Consider the following 19,441-nt stretch of genomic DNA (forward strand, 5'->3'; position numbering starts at 1 on the left):
TTTAACAAATGTAAAATGTAAAATTACAGCTTTCACAGGAATCTAATATGCTTTTAATAATCATATGGATTGGTAATCCATTTACTCCTAATCCCTAATTCGTTTTCTGCAATGAAATGTTGTCAAAGGGTGGCATGAAGCTGTTAGAATTTAAGCATAATTTTCAAACGTAGCACAGGTTTTTTTTGTGGTTTTTTTTTTTTCAGAATAATTACAAAAATAGTGCCATATGAAATAGCTTTGTTACTGTTGGCAGGAAAGTCCAAAATGTTATCTCATAATAAAAACAGGTACAAGTTCAGTCTTGGATAAAAACTTTTAAAGTCTGCCACAAACAAATACTATATAAATTTTTTTCATTAAATGTCAAGACTGTGGTATCAAGACTTTGTAATGATATCAACTGTAGTGGTGACAGCTTAGTTTCCAATACTTTAACTCTTTTTCCAGCACTTCATATTTCTTTTTGGTTTGAGATGGAGTCTCGCTCTGTCACCCAGCTGGAGTGCAGTGGCGCCATCTCAGCTCAGTGCACTGCCTCCCAGGTTCAAGCAATTCTCCTGCCTCAGCCTCCTGAGTAGCTGTGGTTACAGGCGCGCACCACTACCCCCAGCTAGTTTTTGTATTTTTCGTAGAGACAGCGTTTCACCATGTTGAGCAGGCTGGTCTTGAACTCCTGACCTCAGGTGATCCGCCCACCTCGGCCTCCCAAAGTGCTGGGATTGCAGGCATGAGCCACAGCACCCAGCCTTCATATTTCTTATTCCTTAGGAAAAAAACTAAGATGTATACTTTGGGTTATATTTAAAGTCACATTCAAATCCCACAACAGGATATAAAGAAATACTTTTCAGGGCCAAATACAACTGGAGAGAATTAGAAATAAATTTACCTTTTTTTCTCTCAAGTTGAAACATCTAGCCCTCCCATGTTTAAGTGTGAAATGGCTGTCAATCCAATGTGACGGAGTGCTGAAAGCGGTCTTCAGTGAGAAGTCTCTCCATAATGCTCCCTAACATCAGATCCATGTTAATCCTGATGCACAGAACTGGGAATAGGTAATATAGCATAGTGGTTAAGAGCATAGATGCTGAAGTTAGACTGCTTAGGCTGGAATTTAGTTAACCATTTGTGTGACTCAGTTTCCTCATCTGTAGAATAGGCGTAACAGTACCTGCATATAGATTGTTGTGAATATGAAATGAGTTAATATATCTAAAGCCCCTAGAAAAAGTCTGACATATGTGAAGCACTACATTTGCTATACCTTATCTATCAAAGTCTACAGCTTCTGGCTAACATTCCCAGTGTTCTATAATTATTAGATAGAATTTTTTTAACTTAGTAGAAACAAAGACTAAGAAGGGAAACTAGATGTGGACGTGACGTCTAGCTCAAGATTCCCATGATGGAGCCAGAGATATGGATGGCGACCAGCATAATGCCTCTCACTGACATAACTATTTGTCTGAATTCATATTTTATTGTTATTATTTAAAGCTTACTGCAAATTTTAAAAACTGAAACCTGATGTCCATATGTAGACCAGATGCCACATTAATCAATTTAAGAACGCTGGAGTTTTGCAGAATACTGCATGAACAACAAGAACCACGGCCCTGAAAGACTCAAAACCCTACAGTATATGAAACTATTGCAGGATGTGTGGATGTTCAAAGGAATAACAGACTTGGAAGCAATGCTTACTGAATTTTGATGTGTTAAAGGGTGTCCAGTCCAAGAGAGAGATAAGGTCTCAGAAGACAGAACTAGAACCATGGGGTAAGCAGTTAGAATGAGGAAGCACTATGGCTCAGTAGGAGAAAGAACCTTTTAGCCATCAAAGCGATCTAGAAATTAAAGGACTGCCTTGTGATCTGCCTGTCACTGAGAGCTGGCTGCAGAGGTTTTACAATCAGGGCTTTTGTAAAAGGAACTAAAATTTGAGTTTGGACCCAATTATCTTATTATATTCTAACTGAATGTGTAGAATCTCCAAGAAGAAAGGCTCTTCTGTACTGTTTTATAGATTGTGCCTTCCACTCCAAACATCCTGAGTCATTTTCCTTTTATACTTGCATGTGAGATGAGAGTCAGAGCACTGACCTCAAAGCCAGCAACCGGGTTCTACTGTTCCTTTCTGCAAGAACTTAGACTATGAGACTCAATCTCCTCAACTGATTAATGTAAAATCCCCTCCATGCCAATCTTGCAGAGGATAGGGGTGGCTGTACTGGTGATCTTGCTGGGGTAATGGGGTAATGGGGTAATAGTACTGGGGTAATGAGGCAGGAGTGGTGGTTCTATTGCCGCTGACGTAATGAACCTGCTTTCTCCTCCACTTTGGCTTTAGCAGGACTGAAGTACTCCTTGGTGTGTTCTTATCAAACCCTTTTTTTTCAGGCCGCTGTGCTCGCTGTGGAGAAAACGTAGTTGGGGAAGGTACAGGATGCACTGCCATGGATCAGGTCTTCCACGTGGATTGTTTTACCTGCATCATCTGCAACAACAAGCTCCGAGGGCAGCCTTTCTATGCTGTGGAAAAGAAAGCATACTGCGAGCCCTGCTACATTGTAAGTTCCAGATTTGTTCCTCAAGCGCTTTGCAAAGATGTCTTCTGTGGCTGAATGCCAGTCACTCCAGATAGAATATAGCCATCAGATCTTTGCTTCTTCCTAGACTTCAAAATGTGTGTGTGTGGGGGGGGTGTGTGTGTGTGTGTGTGTGTGTGTGTGTGTGTGTGTGTATGTGTGTGCGTAAATTAGCATATTGTAATCTTTTTCTACACATCCCCCATTCATATGCGGTCAGAAAGGTGTATTCGCGTGGGACTGCCATTCAGTTAGTGGTCTGCTGGGAAGATCATCAGCCTGTGGCTTTCAAGCATGTATGTACAAGCTAAAATTTTCTTTCTTAAAGCATCAGAAAGCTTTCCAAGTAGCTGAGTCACACCTCTTATAAGATCTCACCCTACATTTGAAGTGCCCAGTATTTTCAAGGAAACTTTACAGAATCTCTGGACTTGTCAGTCCTCTTCCAAAATACTGGGCCCCTTGAGTCAATTTTTATCTACCAAAATGTTTCTTCCCCCTCTTATCCAACAGGTTTTTAATGATGCAAACAGGGGAACTATTTATTATAAAGCACCTTAAAGAGAAATGAACAGTAATGCTGACTGAGCTAATCATTGTTTTCTTTTATTACAGAACACAAAAACTATATTTTAATAATATACCTGGGTAACTAAAAAATTCTCAGTCATGTTACCTTAGCGTTTTACAATGTTACTTAATCTACCTATTAAACTATTGTCTGTTAGAGTAATTTGATGAATGAACACAGACTTTTTTCATCTAATGTAAATTTCTTTGCTATCCTTCAGCATGATTTTAATCTTTGTTTAACACATGTTGATGGGAAAAGTTTGTTTGTTATGTAAACCCACAAAACAGTCAGGGTTTGTCCCTCAGTGCCCAGAGATTTCAATATAAAAGACACCTTGGTTTCTTTACCAAGGTATTGGGAGTCATACTTGGCTTTACAAGGTTCACATTTATTGAAGACATTTTTGGCCTGGTTGGTATTTTCCTATAACTTGGCAGCTCTAACCCATTGTAACCTTGGGATCTGTAGCACAGATCTGAAAGTTCATCAAAATTAAGGCTTTGTAGGATTAAATATGGCTTTGCATCTGTCTTAGGTTCAATTTTATTTCATTTTCTTGCCAAAGGTAACTTAAATACATGTAACATCATTTCTTTCCAAAGGTAACTTAAATACATGTAACATCATTTCTTTCCAAAGGTAACTTAAACGCATGTAGAGACATACAGTGGTAGAGTTGGAAAAAACAATCTTAAAATCATTTGCGTAATTACTCTCTTTAGCAATGAGAATGCCAAGACATATAGAAGAGGAAAGCGACTTCATATGACCTATCGTTAGTGTCAGAACCAAGGCTGCATTCCGTTTTTCACAGTCCACAGTCTTAGATTCTTTGCAGATGCTACATGGTTTTCATTTTCCTAAACATAAAGATAAACAAAGTAATGTACTGTTGATCTGGAAGGAGCAATTATGCATAAGGGAAAGTCTACTAAACAGAAGCTTACCTCTTTAGAATATAAGACTATTTCAAATATCACCCTTTGAAATCTTTATTGAAAAAAGAAAGGCATTACATAATTCCTTGCCTTTTTAAACAGACTAAACCGGGTGTCATTCACAATGGCTTGGCACCACGTCTATGAAATTATTTATTGCCATGAGCCCTAAGGTAGTGATGTTGGCAGAGTGTATAGAGGCACCCAGGGTTGTCCTTACACCAAGTAAACACATACTGCTGTGTTTTTCTATAGCTCCTGTGTCTATTTTTTATCCCTTTTTGACTCCATAGTTGATTTTAGCTACTTTAATGATGCTACTGTGGCAGCCTTCTTCAGTTGTTTTGTTTCAACCCTTGTTAGCTAGAAATCATATAGATAGTATTGGGAAACAATGTAACAGGGTGGGAAGAACATGAATTTGAATTTGGTTCTGTCACTTAGTGCTTCCCTCCTTGGGAAAATTATTTACTCTTTCTAAGTATCAGTTGCCTCGTCTATATAATGGGGACAATGGCAGTTATTTTCCCCAAAGGCTCATGAAGAAGAAATGAGACAATCCTTGTAAAGCCCACTGGGCCTCTTCAGGAAAAGTAGTGGAATAAATGTTATTCTGGGATTAACTTTAATGAAGTTTCTGGACCTGTTTAATATTTCTGAGTGTGGGAACCTTACATGTGCAGTGAAATTCACTGGGCTTTAGGAAATTATTATAACCTTTCAGACATACTCCTCCCATTTTTACATGTTCGCTTGCTTTTCTGAGTGTGTAACAAAACTGGAGAAAGTCTAATCTGACTAAATAATCGGTTTCTGTAGTGTGTGGGCTCAAGTTTCTATCTCCATTCCAGACATAGGATGGGTCTCTGTGATTCTGTAGGATGCCAGCCCCTTCTTCTTTGGTTTGTTGTTACTATACTATGCTTATGACAAGGAAAACTACCTGGGAGATATTTAATCACATACTTGGAAGAACTGGGTGAATTCAAATAATGGAAATTCTAACCATTTTTTTTTTTTTTTACTTCTTTCCCTCATAAGAACATTTATAATCAAGGTTTTTCTTTAATGACATCTATTCGTGGTGACTCTAAAATGTAATTTAATTCTTATCAGAATTCAGTTAAGCTTTACTCAAAGACCCTTGTTCAATATTGATTCGAGTTCAGCACAGCCCTCAAGCCCTCAGATGGATGTATCAGAACTTTAATTTCTTCTGAACTTTTCTGTGTCCAATAAGCTGCATACTAGAAGTGTAAGGAGGTTGAGGAAACTGGGCAAATGAAATAAAACAAGTTTGCTTTGAAGATAGTTTGCATTAAGGAGAATCCTAGAACTCTGCATCTCTCTTGGAACCAAAAGGCCTTAGAACAGGAAGCATTTTCTGTGTGATCCAGCAAAATTGCCTTTGGTTACACTGTTGAAAACTGATGTCTAAAAGGTATTCCATACAAACCAGAGCAAACCTAGCCCTTGGCCATCAGTCAGTGTGCCTGTCTTTTTTTTTTTTTTTTTTTATTGATGGAATGAGAATATTCAAGATAGTGGCTTAATTATTTTTGTATAAGGACCACCATGTTTGATACTCTGAGTTCAGGAATGAGACCAGTCTAATGTAAATTAAATTTACTTCTGCCTAAATTGGTTGTTGATCAACTTAAGATCCTATTAAAATTAAATATTTACATGATTTTGAGGGAAAATGCACCAGTAATGTCTGCAGCTTTGGTTCAGTGATTTTTAATATTTTCCTGTGGTTTATTGAGTTTGTTCTTAATCTTTGTGCTTGAGTAGTTATGATTCAACAGTCTGATTCAGTATAGCATTGTAATTCTCTTTAATCATTTTACATATTTTGTTTTCTATTTTTTATTTATTAACATAATACAAATGTTCATATAGTTTTGTATTGCTAGTGTTCATTTTTAGCTTTTTATCTGTTTAGTTTTACATTTAGATTACACACTTCATTTTAAAACCATTTGCCAGTCAAAAAGTATTGTGTGTTTTGCAATCCTTTAGAATTGTAAACAACATGCCTATAGATAGTTAATAAAAATTTTATTTTTTATTTTGAATTACATCCTTAGCATAAATGCTTTGATTTATATTACCATATCAAATTTAATCTGGCGGACTTTTGCGTTACCTTGCTAGATTTCTTTAGAAATATTTTTCTAATTTACAGAACCATCAACAATAATGAAACTGTATGTTAAAATGCAATCTATCCCCTATGGGAGAAGTTTATTTATATTTTCTGAACTAATTTAATAAGCACATTATGTCATAGTTATTTTAAATTTGTGTAATTATTAGCAAAATCAATGAGATGCTTTTCTTCTTTGGTGATATCTCTCTCGAAAGCCTAGTTTTGGTTATTCTTATAGATTTGAATATGTAAACAGATTAAAATAGAGATCACTAAAACTTTGTTAGGAAGTGATATAAATAGAATGTATTTATCCTAATTCTAGCTCTCCTGGTGTGACCTTGGGTAAATCATTTAGCTTCTGAGTATCAGTGTCCTCATTTATTAAAGGGAGATATTAATTTCTTCCGTGTCTTCACAGATAAGGAATAAGCAGTTGTGATATTTTGTATACATGAAATTATTTACTAATGTAAGTGCTTAATCTGATTAATAGAATTTTTATCATTGCTTTTTTTTCCCTTTAGTATAATGTGATACACTATAGAAACCCTCTAAATCTGGGGCAATTTCTTGGCTGTAGTTGCTATGGAAATACTGAAATAAATAAATGTCATGGAAGGAATATAAGGACACATATTAAAAGAAGAGGTTCATGCTTTGCTTAAGAAGATTTTTATGTAGGTATGAATATGAAGGGCAGCAACAATGCCTCCTGCTTATGTACCCTTCTGCACATAAAGAGACAGCCTTACTCATAAGTATAGTTTTAGAAAAAGAATTGCTGTTTTATTCCTAGCATTACCAAGGAGTCTGGGCCTAGGGACAAAGTGCATCAGAAATTCTCAGCAAAAGTCTGTTTATGAAGTGGCAGCCAAGGATCCTCCCCTAAACCAGTGCTTTTATTCACAGTGGATGGAATCCAGGTCCTAACTCTCCGACAGCAGAAGGTGGTACAGACATTTTTGCTAGAGTTGAAATCCAAATGACTAAAGGGCCTCTGGAAATAGGAGGCCAACTCCACAGGAGGCTAAACACTTTAAGGTACCTGAAACTTGGCGCATTAGTGACCAACCCACTAGCAGCCTTTTGCTCCCTTATGTCATCAAATGGCTACAGTTAGAACATTCTAACTTGTCAGCCTACATGAAGAGGTAGTTTTTGTACCTCTGCAGGAAAGCTGTTCTTTTACATACTCAATTCCTCTTAATAAAATGTTTTAAAAACACTTATGGCCAGTGCTTTATGTGGATGTTGGAAAAGGAAGCAAGAGTTTGGACTAAACCTGAAAAATCCACATGAACTTTCTTCCTTTTTTTCTAATTGCCTACCTCTGCTCTCTCACCTCCAAGGAGTGTTTGTCTGTGCCTCTTGTCTCTCTTTCTCTCTCACACAACACACACACACACACACACACACACACACACACACTTTCTTCTTGATGTTACATCATCATTTCACCAGAACTCTCCCAGGAAGGAGAAAAATGGTTCAAGAAAGAGAAGAATTTGTCAAGCACTCTCTTGGGAGGTTAAGCATGTTACCCACTGGGAATAGTTATCTCTTCCATTCATACAGCCCCTTATATTTTATAATGCTACCGAGCATCTGTTGTTGCATGCTGTCATACCTAGTAGAGCCTTGTGAAATACATAATGGGGAGATTATTAATCTCATTTTACAAATGTGGCTCTGATGTTTTCAAAGTAAATGACAAAACAAAGACTATGAACAGCTTTTATAATTTACACTTTTTTGCTTGGCCCATGCTAACATCCGTGCTAACATTGAGCAACTAATTTTTTTTTTTTTTTTTTTGAGATATGGTCTTGCTCTTGTTGCCCAGGCTGAACTCTAACTCCTGGGCTAAAATGATCTTCCTGCCTCAGCCTCACAAGTAGCTAGGACTACAGGCTTGCACCACCATGCGCAACGTGCAACTTTATGTTCAACTCTTTCTTTTTTTTTTTTTTTTTTTTTCTTTTTTGAGACAGGGTCTCTCTCTGTCACCCAGGCTGGAGTGCAGTGGTATGATCTTGGCTCACTGCAACCTCCACCTCCCGGATTCAAGCAATTCTCGTGCCTTAGCCTCCTGAGTAGCTGGGATTACAGGCGCCCACCACCACGTCTGGCTAATTTTTTTATTTTTTCATAGAGACGGGGTTTAACCATGTTGGCCAGGCTGGTCTCAAACTCCTGACCTCAAGTGAGCCCCTGCCTCGGCCTTCCAAAGTGCTGGGATTACAGGCGTGAGCCATCACACCCGGCCCATGTTAAACTTTCTACGTGAAGATCCTGACAGCCCCCAACTACTCAGATTTAAAATCAGGTATAATTATAGCCTTTTCCCAGAAAATTTTAATTGATAACCACCTGACTCATGCTTTCCAGTATTACAGAACCTGAAATGCTAAACTTCTACTGATGAAAAGCCATAAGCCCTTGTATTTTCTTGAGCATTTGAGGCCTTAAAAGGCAAAAAAAAAAAAAAAAAAAAAAAAGGTTAAAAATATTTATAACAACTGACATTGACATTAACATTTGCTCAGTGCTTTAACTTTTATGAAGCACTTTTCTTTTATCATATTACCCTCTAATGATCCTAGAAAATAGTTACAGTTATTTTTGCCTTCATTTCCAGTCCAAGAAACTGAATCTTAGAAAGTGTCAGCTTGCTTAGTTCCATAGAGTATGAGTGTCAGAGCTAATACTTGACCCTGGCCCTCTGATTCCCAAGTCCGGCTATCTCTACATCTAACAGAAAACACTGGAAATCCCATTTGCTGTTGCTAGGTTACCTTTTTTCTATGATGGTAATTCTTTTTTAAAATCCTAAGTTTTTCATTAATGTACGCCCATTAGAGAAAAATTAGCAAATAGAAGAAGAAAGGTATGTAATTCTCTCATCTCAATATAATAGTTCACATTTTATCATGCACTTCTTTTCTATTATGTTTACCTGTGGGTATGGAAGTGTGTATACAAATGTAACCACACATCTGTATACATGTGGTTACACACACACACACACACACACACAATGAGATCATACCTTAACTATTGGTTAGTACCTTGCTTTTGTTACATAACAGTATATCAAACTTTGCCTTCTATACAGTCCCTTTTAAACATTCTTGAACCACTGAAAAAGAATATATGTCACCTACATATCCTTTCTGAAGGTTGATTCAAGGAAATTTTCCAGAAGACAAATAAAGTAATCAAAATAATATGCGCAGGAGATGCATAGCAAATAAAAGGGTGAAAAGCAATGAAGTAATAAAACTACTGGTAAAAAAAATAAAGGGGCAAAGATGTAGTAGTAAATTTAGACCAAAATAAGATAATATTAATTACCTACTAACTACAATATTCATAGAAGACAAAGTGCCATTCAGTACAAAACTATCAAGCAGTCTGAAGAACATTACTTTTTGATAAATGTCACAGTTCCCAATGAAGAATAGCCCTGAGCTTTCCTTCATTAAATATCATTATATTGAAATGTATAATTTAAAAATACTGATGAAGTAAGAGATAAGAATGGTGAACATATTCTTTATAAAACCTTAACACATTGCTTTTAGTCTTTGACAAATCATAAAAAGGAGTTAAATAATATGATTGATAACTTTAATTTAATCTATGTACATTGATCTATGCAAACAAAGAGTTTCTATCTTCTGTCTAAATCTGCATGGGAGATTTAGAAAAACATTTATCATATCAAAGTCTAATAAGAAATTATAGACAGTTCCTACTGTGGCTGGCAGAATTACATGTAGCCATATAGTAAAACAAGAAATGAATAAATACATAAGCACACTCTTGGGTTGAAGAATCTTAGAAAGTAGTGATGATGCTAACACTGCATAGCAATGAGAAGGGGATGGAGCCAACATAGGATGCCAAGAAATACTAGTCTCATTAATTGCAACAGGAAACAGTGCATATGTATTAACTTAAAAAACTAGAACAGGACAAGAAAATCAACCTTAAAGAAATCCGTTAAAATAAAACATTGTTGATAAGTTGAAAAATACTGGAATGTTTAGATCTTGGGATGATTTTTTGAAAAGAGCAGTGAAATAAACATTTGGTTAAGATAACCAAGAAAGAAACAAAAACTACAGAAAATTAGGAATGAAAAAGACACTCAGCATAGATACAGATGACATTTTAAAATTATTGCACTTAAAATTTTATATGAGAGACTATGTTCTATGCAAATCTAAAATACAGGTGAAAGAAACTTTGAATAAACTCATAAAGACAGATGGAATGTGAAGCTACTACTTGCAAAAGAGCCAGAAAATTTCACTAATCAAAGTTTTCAGATCTCCAAAGAACAAATGATTTCTGTGCTATTTCAACTTTAGGAGCCTAGCAAAAAACGAGAAGCTTACCAAATCATTTTATAAAGCTAGCATGCATGCTCCCAGTAATAATACTTAACCTAGGTTACCCCCAGAAGACAATTCTGTGATAATCTAACTTTCATAAATGCAGAAATCCTAAGTGAAATATTAGCAAATTGAATACCACATAATAAAACATTCCAGTTATTCCATATTCAGTGCTAGAACAATTAGGAATCTTTTAGCATAATTTGCTATATTGATATATCAAAATTTTAAAAAACTAGTAATCTCCATAGATGCTTTTCATTAAAAGGGCATTCAATAAAATTTTTAATGCATTCATATTTAAAAACAAAAACAATGGCAATAATGCAAAATAAGCTCTAAGTAGTATTTACATATTTTGATTTATTATGCAACATTTCTAACATATATAAAGATATAAAGCATAATGACAAAGGTCCATGTACCTGTTATCCAATTTAAGAAATAAAACATTGAAAATTCAGTAGAAATCCCTTGGGTTCTGTTCCATGATCATGTTCCCCCAGAGAAAGCCACTATTCTAAATTTGTTTTTTACCATGTTATGCATTTCTTTAAACAATATGTAGTGTTGTTAGCACATAGTCTTCCTTAATTTTAAATAAATGGCATTATATTATTTGTATTAGTGGGAGACTTTTCCACTCAACATCTTAAGACTGTATGTACATACAGTCATATACAATGATTGATTATTCTTCTAGGGAACCTGAAAAATTTTAAATATTGGAATAACGAAAGTTTAGTAAGCTGACAAAATAAAAATGACAATTTTAGGTTTAGAAGACATAACAGAAAAGTGTCGTCATACAGAAGCAATAAAAAATATAAAATAGCTAGGTAAAACTTTAAAAAGTATAAATGATCTAAGTGAGGAATGCTAAAAACGTTTTGCATGAATAATTAACTCATGAGCAAAATGGGTATTTTGGAGATTGAATATGCTTTGGAAAGCCTCTCTGATTTTAACAGACATTCATATTATCACCCTTTATTATACAACAATGTTTTCTGTGGGGGGATGAATAGTTACTACACTCTCCTTTGCTAGTGGTATTCATTTAGCCCTTTCAACCAAATATCCCCCAGCCCTCTGCTTATCTTAGTTACTGCTCACCACATCCTTGCAGGTTCCAAGGCAGCCCTTACCTGGTAAGGAAAGAGAGGCACAGACCTGTAAGTGGATTGCCCTGAACAACAAAGAGGCCTAGCTGAACATAACCCTTTCTTCCCAGTTCCTGTTCCAAACCGTATTAACTGCTGTTGTCATAGAATTAGAATGCTTTTTAAAGGCCAGTAGGAACCTTAGAAATTCAATAATGCCATTTTATAGCTGAGAAAGCTAAATCCCAAGAAAGCTGAGTGTTTTGCCTGAGGTTATACGATTTATTAACGGCAGAGGTGGGACTAGAAACCATGAGTCTTCATGAGGCCTTCAAAGAACTAGTTTCTTTGGGACTGACATGAAGGGTTTAAACACTTGTGGCTACAGGTCCAGAGAGACATCCCTAGAAAATGCTGGTATTAGTAAGATTTTGGTTGGAGTGTGTAGAAATAGGACAGCATTTGCTTTCACCCTAACCAGAATGAAGGGTCTCAGATTTCCAGGTTAAATGCCTCTGAAACTTTATTCTAGAACCTTCCCACTGCACTAGTTTGTTTAAGTCATGCATGAACTCACCAATCAATGTTTGCCAGAGTTTGGATGAATGTCAGCATCAGGCTACTGTAATAATGGTTTAAGATTATTTAATCCCATTAGTTATACACTTCATTAGGCTGAGTGAATTGTTGGCAGTGGTTCAGTAAACTTCCTCCTTTAGAGATAAAAGGATGGAAAGAAAATAGGAAAGGAGCCTATTCCTCATTTTCTTTCATAGTTATCTTATAATTCTTTTTTTTTTTTTTTTTTTTTTTTTGAGACAGGGCCTTGCTCTGTCACCCAGGCTAGAGTGCAGTGGCACAATCTCGGCTCACTGCAAGCTCCACCTGCCGGGTTCACGCCATTCTCCTGCCTCAGCCTCCCGAGTAGTTGGGACTACGGGTGCCCACCACCACACCCGGCTATTTTTTTTTTTTTTTTTGTATTTTTAGTAGAGACAGAGTTTCACTGTGTTAGCCAGGATGGTCTCGATCTCCTGACCTTGTGATCTGCCTGTCTTGGCCTCCCAAAGTGCTGGGATTACAGGGGTGAGCCACTGCACCGGCCATAATTCTTAATGGATAAAGGAATGATAATTACCCAGCTGTAGCATGGACTCCATGTTAGTACGGTCTCCTAAACTACTCTGCATTCTCAGGAGAAAGAAATGTTTGTAACCTTATATTCTCTATTAGAAGAAAATGGACAGTGGCAGAGAAGAGAGTGTGTGTCTGTGTGATCAGGCCATAAAGTTAACCTTAAAAGTAAACCTGAAAATAAATTCAAAGATTCTAGGTATGAGAGTCTTTCACATAGTGGGATTGGTATGAGGCAGTAAATGATTTTAAAGAAAGAATATAAAATTTAAAGTGAGACCTGGTTCACACTCAGCCAGCTGCTATTCCGCATTCTTCCCTTTACTTTTAGCTTCAGTTTCCCCACACTTAGAATGAAAACAAACAATAAGAGCAAACCAGTTTGTTATATGTTCTCACATCTGACTTTGTAAAACAGTTTGAAAACGTTAGCATGGTCAGCTCCAGGATCATCCCATGCAGGTAATGACTGTTACATTTTTCCCTTCTTTGTAGTTTATTTTTGCCCAGATGGATCTGCATTCATTTGTACTATCTCTTACAATATTGTAGAATTCACTAATACTATTATATTGTAGAATTCACTAATTCTATTATATTGTAGAATCCACAAATTCTATAATGTTGTAGAATCCACTAATTATGTAATATTGTAGAATTCACTAATAATATTGTATAAGTCACTAATAATTCATAAAAGGAATAAATTCATTTGTGATCTTATTTAAAAAAAAAATTTTAAAAGAAAAAAGAGGCCAGGCACAGTAGCTCACGCCTGTAATCCCAGCACATTGGGAGGCCAAGGCGCACAGATCACTTGAGGTCAGGAGTTCGAGACCAGACTGGCTAACATAGTGAAACTCCATCTCTACTAAAAATACAAAAATTAGCTGAATGTGGTGGCACAAGCCTGTAATCCCAGCTACTCAGGAGGCTGAGACAGGAGAATCACTTGAACCCAGGAGGCGGAGGTTGCAGTGAGCTGGGATTTTGCCACTGCACTCCAGCCTGGGCAACAGAGTGAGACTCCATCTCAAAAAAAAAAAAAAAAAAAAAAAAAGAAAGGGAGAAAGAGAAGAAAGAGGCACTTGAATGAAAGTACTGTTTCTTGCCTCACACGGTTATAGGGTGGAATGAGGATTCGGAGAGGACAGGACTGAACAAAAATCAGTGTGGGGGCTTTGAGTAGTAAATAACTGTACCAGGGCTTAGCCCCAGTTAGACACATAAAAAATCTGCAAGGCAGAATTTTGCCTAACTTGAATCACCAAAGGACAACTATAAGTCAGCATTTCAGGCTCTGGAATATTACTTGCATACCTGCTTGGTTTGAGAACTTACGGAGTCTGAGAGATGGCAAGTCATGAGACTCTAGAAGCTTGGTTTTCTCAAAATGTGTCAGCGGTCACCTGCTTTGGGATCACTGTGAACTCCTCATTAAAAGGTAAAGTTCTGGACTCCTCCCCAGAATTTCTGTACAAGGAGACAGGAACTTTGCATCTTTTGCAAGGCTCCTGGGACAGCAGGGAGTTGGGAGGTAAATTTTTATGCACAGTCAAGTTTGAAATCCAATAGTCTGTACTTCCAGTCAAGCTCATGCAAAAATTGGTCCCAAAATATGTTTGCATTCTTATCTCCCATCAGCTCTCCTACACATTCTTTTTACAACACTTGCCCAAGGTGAGGGCTCTTCTCCTGGACATTGATATTGAGGTTTCTCTGTCTATTCCCATGCCATTGGTTGCCTGCCTTCTGCCTTTTCCCATCTCCAGCCTTAAAATGCTTTCCTGGAACTTAACCAACTAGATGTAACCATTTCTGAACGTGCAAGATTTTCAGTTCCACATCTCTCATAGGATTGATCCTCACCACAACTGGTATTATCAAGTCACTGGCATCCTTGACACACTCCTCTACTGATAGGAACCCCTTGAAGACTGTGCGGGGTACAGGGAGGTCACCCTTTTTTCTTTTTCTTTTTTTTTTTTTTGAGACGGAGTCTCACTCTGTAGCCCAGGCAGGAGTGCAGTGGCGCCATATTGGCTCACTGCAAGCTCCGCCTCCCGGGTTCAGGCCATTCTCCTGCCTCAGCTTCCCGAGTAGCTGGGACTACAGGCGCCCACCACCACACCCAGCTAATTTTTGTATTTTTAGTAGAGATGGGGTTTCACTGTGTTATCCAGGATGATCTCGATCTCCTGACCGCGGGGAGGTCACCTTTAATTCGTCTTTGTCTTTTCTGTAGTGCTTATCGTAATAGGTGAACCTATTGTTGCTCTGATAGTGAGGGGGATTTGGGGGGAACCTGTGTCACTCTAGCACTGTGTCTCCCCGCAGTCATTGACTCACATACCCTTTGCCTGCCCCGTGGTACACCTAGGACCTGAGACTATGTATGTATAAGAAGGAAGGAGAACTTGGCTCTGAGAGACTATGAACAGAGTCATTGCTGAAATGTAAATATCAAAGATTGAAGGGAAAGATGCGAGAGTGAAGCCAGCTGTCTAGCTTCCAGCCGTAGAATGATCATAAGATGATCATAAGAGCTACTGCACTCAAGGTCAAACACACAGACTCGCCTGTGAAAATTGCCAAGGAGTTTGAGTGGAAGTTCTCTGATATTCCAATGACTTTGAATGGGACACGATAATTCCTTCCCACAGCCAGGGCTTACTTAAAATAAGTAAATGAATAAATAAAGTCTACTCCCTGGATCTTTTTTTTGCTCTTGTCCCTGCAGAGTAAGGGGATGCCAGCCAAGGCTGACATCATCATTATAGCAAGACAGGTGCTTTTTTTGAATACTTCACAGTGACAAGGGCCTGGTATTATGTAGGTCTTCAAAGAATATATATATATATATATTTTTAATTCAGTCTCCTACATTTATAGTATGGGGAAATAAGACAAGAGTGAGGAATGCCTTGCTTGGAATATTGCAATTGGATGGCTTCACTGAGGACTATTTAAGCAACCTTAAAATCACAAACACACATCTGTGATGACTTTTTAATTATATCTGTCATTTTGGAAAAGATATTAAACATCTTCCTCAGAAGTTATTTTTACTTTACACACTCTTTAATAATGTTAAAAGATATTTGATGCAATTTATATTAATAAAGCTCGTGGGACGTGTTAGTAAAAATAAAATTGAATCTTCTAAAATATATTCCTTTAAAAATGAATGTCTATAATTTTATGCTAGTTTAAGCAAATAATCTGAATAAATCCTGTTTGTTTAGCATAACACATGTACACATAGTTTCTCCACGAAATGGAACGTGCTAAATGTGTTGGGGCCTCAGGAAAGAACTAGTGGAAGGGGGCATAGGAGGATTTGGGGGGAAAAGGAGGAATCCAAAAAGAAGGTCTTCATTGGAGGAAGAGACCTGTTCCAATGTGTCATACGGTAGATCTCACTTTCTCCTAGTGCCACATAGTCATTCATTTTTCACCTCCAACAGACAAGTGGAGACTGATATTATTCCCTTTTACAATTTAACAAAATCAAAGCTTAGAAAACCAAGAGGTTTGGAAAATAAGGAATTTATGTAGGATTAAAATAGAACTTTGAGCTCCTGGACTCTGAATCTTAGCTTCTACCTTGCACTTAAATAAATTTATGCTAACAGATGTCCTGTCATCAGATAGGATTTTTTTTTTCTTTTTAAAGTCAGCAAGTCTCATTGTTACAGCTCTCTGGTCTGCCCAGTTTGGTTACACCTGTTTTGAGATTCCTTTCCTATACCCTTCCAACTGAAGACACACACTTCCTACTGTACTTCCAGAACTTTCATCTATGTCTTGGTTTAATCTTTTGCCTTTGTTTTAACTGTTTACCATTTCTGCTTTACATTGATAGGTAATCTTACCCCCAGATACATAGACTATGAGCTCCTTAGGAGCAAACTCATTTTTTTTTCCCCTGTTGTTCTTTGTCTCTTTTTTTCCCTATCCACCTCCAACTCTTACTCCACATTTCTGAAAATAGCACCCAAAGCAATACCTCTCACTTTGGGGAGTATTTAGTACATTTTTTAAAAAAATGAATGTATTATACAGTCTGGACCACCATAACAAAAATACAAGGACTGAGTGCCTTAAATAACACAGATTTATTTTCTCATAGATTGAGACTGGAAGTCCGAGATCAGGGTGTTAGCACGGTAGGTTTCTGCTGAGGACTGTCTTCCTGACTTGTAGATAGCCACCTTCTCACTGTGTCCTTACATGGTGTGTGTGGGGAGGGAGCAAGCCCACTAAGTGTCTTTTCTTATAAGGTCACTAGTACCATCATGAGGGCCCCACCCTTATGACCTCATCTAGGCTTAATTACTTCTCAAAGGCCCCATCTACATATACTATCACTCTGGGATTAAGGCTTCAACATATAAATGTATAAAGGGACTCAATTTAGTCCATAGCAATAAATTAGGCCTTTTGACTATAGATCTGTAAGTGCATAATTGGCACTGATTGATGGATTGAAGATCAGAATATCCTATGCTTCTAGTTATATAGAAACTACATGCTTAGTGGTTTTTTTTGTTTGTTTTTTTTTTTTTAGACAGAGTCTCACTCTGTTGCCCAGGCTGAAGTGTAGTGGTGCGATCTTGGCTCACTGCAGCCTCTGCCTCCCAGGTTCAAGCAATTCTCCTGCCTCAGCCTCCTCAGTAGCTGGGACTGCAGGCATGTGCCACCACGCCCAGCTAATTTTTGTATTTTTAGTACAGACAGGGTTTCACCATGTTGGCCCAGATGGTCTGGATCTCCTGACCTCGTGATCTGCCCGCTTCAGCCTCTCAAAGTGCTGGGATTACAGGTGTGAGCCACCACCCCGGCCCATGCTTAGTTATTTAACAGAGGTTTATTGAGCACTGTGTTGGCTTTAAACAATTTTGCTAGACATTCAGTAGGGCCTGATGAGTGTTTCAGACCTCATACAGTTCAGGTGCATTTTCCGTTAAGGATACATTTAACCTGCTAGATGTCATCTCATTTTGAAGACAAGAGAAAAAGAGAGGAAGACTTTTTTTTATAGAAGGTTATTATACATTCCTATGAGATCATTAGGAAATTGGCACAAGTGGCAGGAAGCCAAACTGACCTGAGTCTGGCTGGGCAGTGTCTGCAGGTTACTCCAGCAAAGCTACTGGAATAACGATGTGTTCTCCCATAAAGTGCTTTTTGTCAAAGTCTCTTCTGGAATTAACTCCTCATGCGCAGATCGATAAACCCCACCAACTTGCCAATGCAATTAAGAAGTGACAGGTTAAGCATTACCATTAATTAAGTTCGAAGTAAAAGAAAATGAAGAAGATTGTTTTTGTGAAATTGTGCTGTCAGATTTTTCTCAAGGGTGTTTCTGAGTTCCTATAAAGGGGAATTTAGGAAGGGGAGGAGATGATTGTCTCCACTTCCTTGGGAAAAGTGAGTGTTTAAACACATGTCCACTGAATATTTTTAACTGAAAAGTGAACTATTTGCCAGTTTTAAGGGACATTGAGTGAGCACCTTCTGTCTGCAAAAGACTGTGCTCAGTGCTATGGGGGATACAGCGCAGTGTGAGAGTTGTTCACGCTCTCGTGGAGCCCTGAGGTGAATGAGAAGTATCAGACTTGTGAACAAATATAACAGAAGGCAAAGTAATCTAACTTATCTGTGAGAGATTCCGGCAGTTGTGAGAGCTCAGAGGAAAGGCCATGCCCCATCCTGCAGTGGGGAGAGGAGGGGACCAACATGGAGAAAGACCTCCCAGAGGATGCAGCATTTGAGCAAAGCCTTGAAAGTAGAGTAGGAGTGGATAAGGGGGAAAGAATGAATGAGAACAGTTCCAATCTCTCAACATTTTTTTATGTTGAATTCCATTATAGCTTCTAGGATCAAAGGAAAAGAAATCAGCCTCTTGTTGAGTAAGGATTTGTTGAGCATTCATTATATGTGCATTATTCTGCAGAAAATTTGAGGCTGGGAGAGGTAAAAAATACCTTCAGGATAACAGGTTTTTGGAGAAGTATCAAATAGTCTTAGACTCATTGTCTTCCTCTGATGGCATCTTAATGGAATTCAATACAAAGGCCAAAATTCCTTTGTTTTGAAGCCACAAGAAAACACAGCCAATGGAAAAGCCATGTTAGTGCTGCCTCTCCTATTCTGATAAGGTGGGTACTTAAAAGCTATGAAAGAAGCACTGAGCACTGCTGGACAGTTTGAGTTCATTTGGCTGGTAGAATTCAGTGGAAGTCAATTCTCATGCCATTTAAACTGGAAGAAACTGAAGATTCTCCAACCCAAGCTCCTCTTTTTGCAGATAGTCAACTGAAGCCCTGTAAGACTGTAGTTTTCTAGGTAAAGAAGAGCCATGTGAATTTCCTAAATCACATAACAATCAGTTTATTATTTGATATTTATGGTACATTCACATGGAAGAGAATGATTAGACATTTTCAGGAGAGAATAACGACTCCCAGTTCCCTGAGTTACCATTGGAAGGTATTAAGCAACTTCACTTAATTATGTACCTGTTTTCCAGCTATGTTA

At 37.7% G+C, this 19,441-nt stretch overlaps 1 protein-coding gene across 50 annotated transcripts in view; it reads left to right on the forward strand.

The window, feature by feature from the left end:
- Positions 1-19,441, forward strand: part of LPP (LIM domain containing preferred translocation partner in lipoma) — a 741,980-nt gene that overhangs the window by 606,149 nt on the left and 116,390 nt on the right. For all 50 annotated transcript variants that reach the window (XM_063662516.1, XM_063662513.1, XM_063662540.1 and 47 more), the window contains one exon: positions 2,404-2,573. In XM_063662516.1, the coding sequence (XP_063518586.1) occupies positions 2,404-2,573 (170 nt within the window). The remainder of the gene's footprint in view (positions 1-2,403; positions 2,574-19,441) is intronic.

The sequence above is a fragment of the Pongo pygmaeus genome, chromosome 2 (genome assembly GCF_028885625.2).
Source record: "Pongo pygmaeus isolate AG05252 chromosome 2, NHGRI_mPonPyg2-v2.0_pri, whole genome shotgun sequence".
Lineage (NCBI taxonomy): Eukaryota > Metazoa > Chordata > Mammalia > Primates > Hominidae > Pongo > Pongo pygmaeus.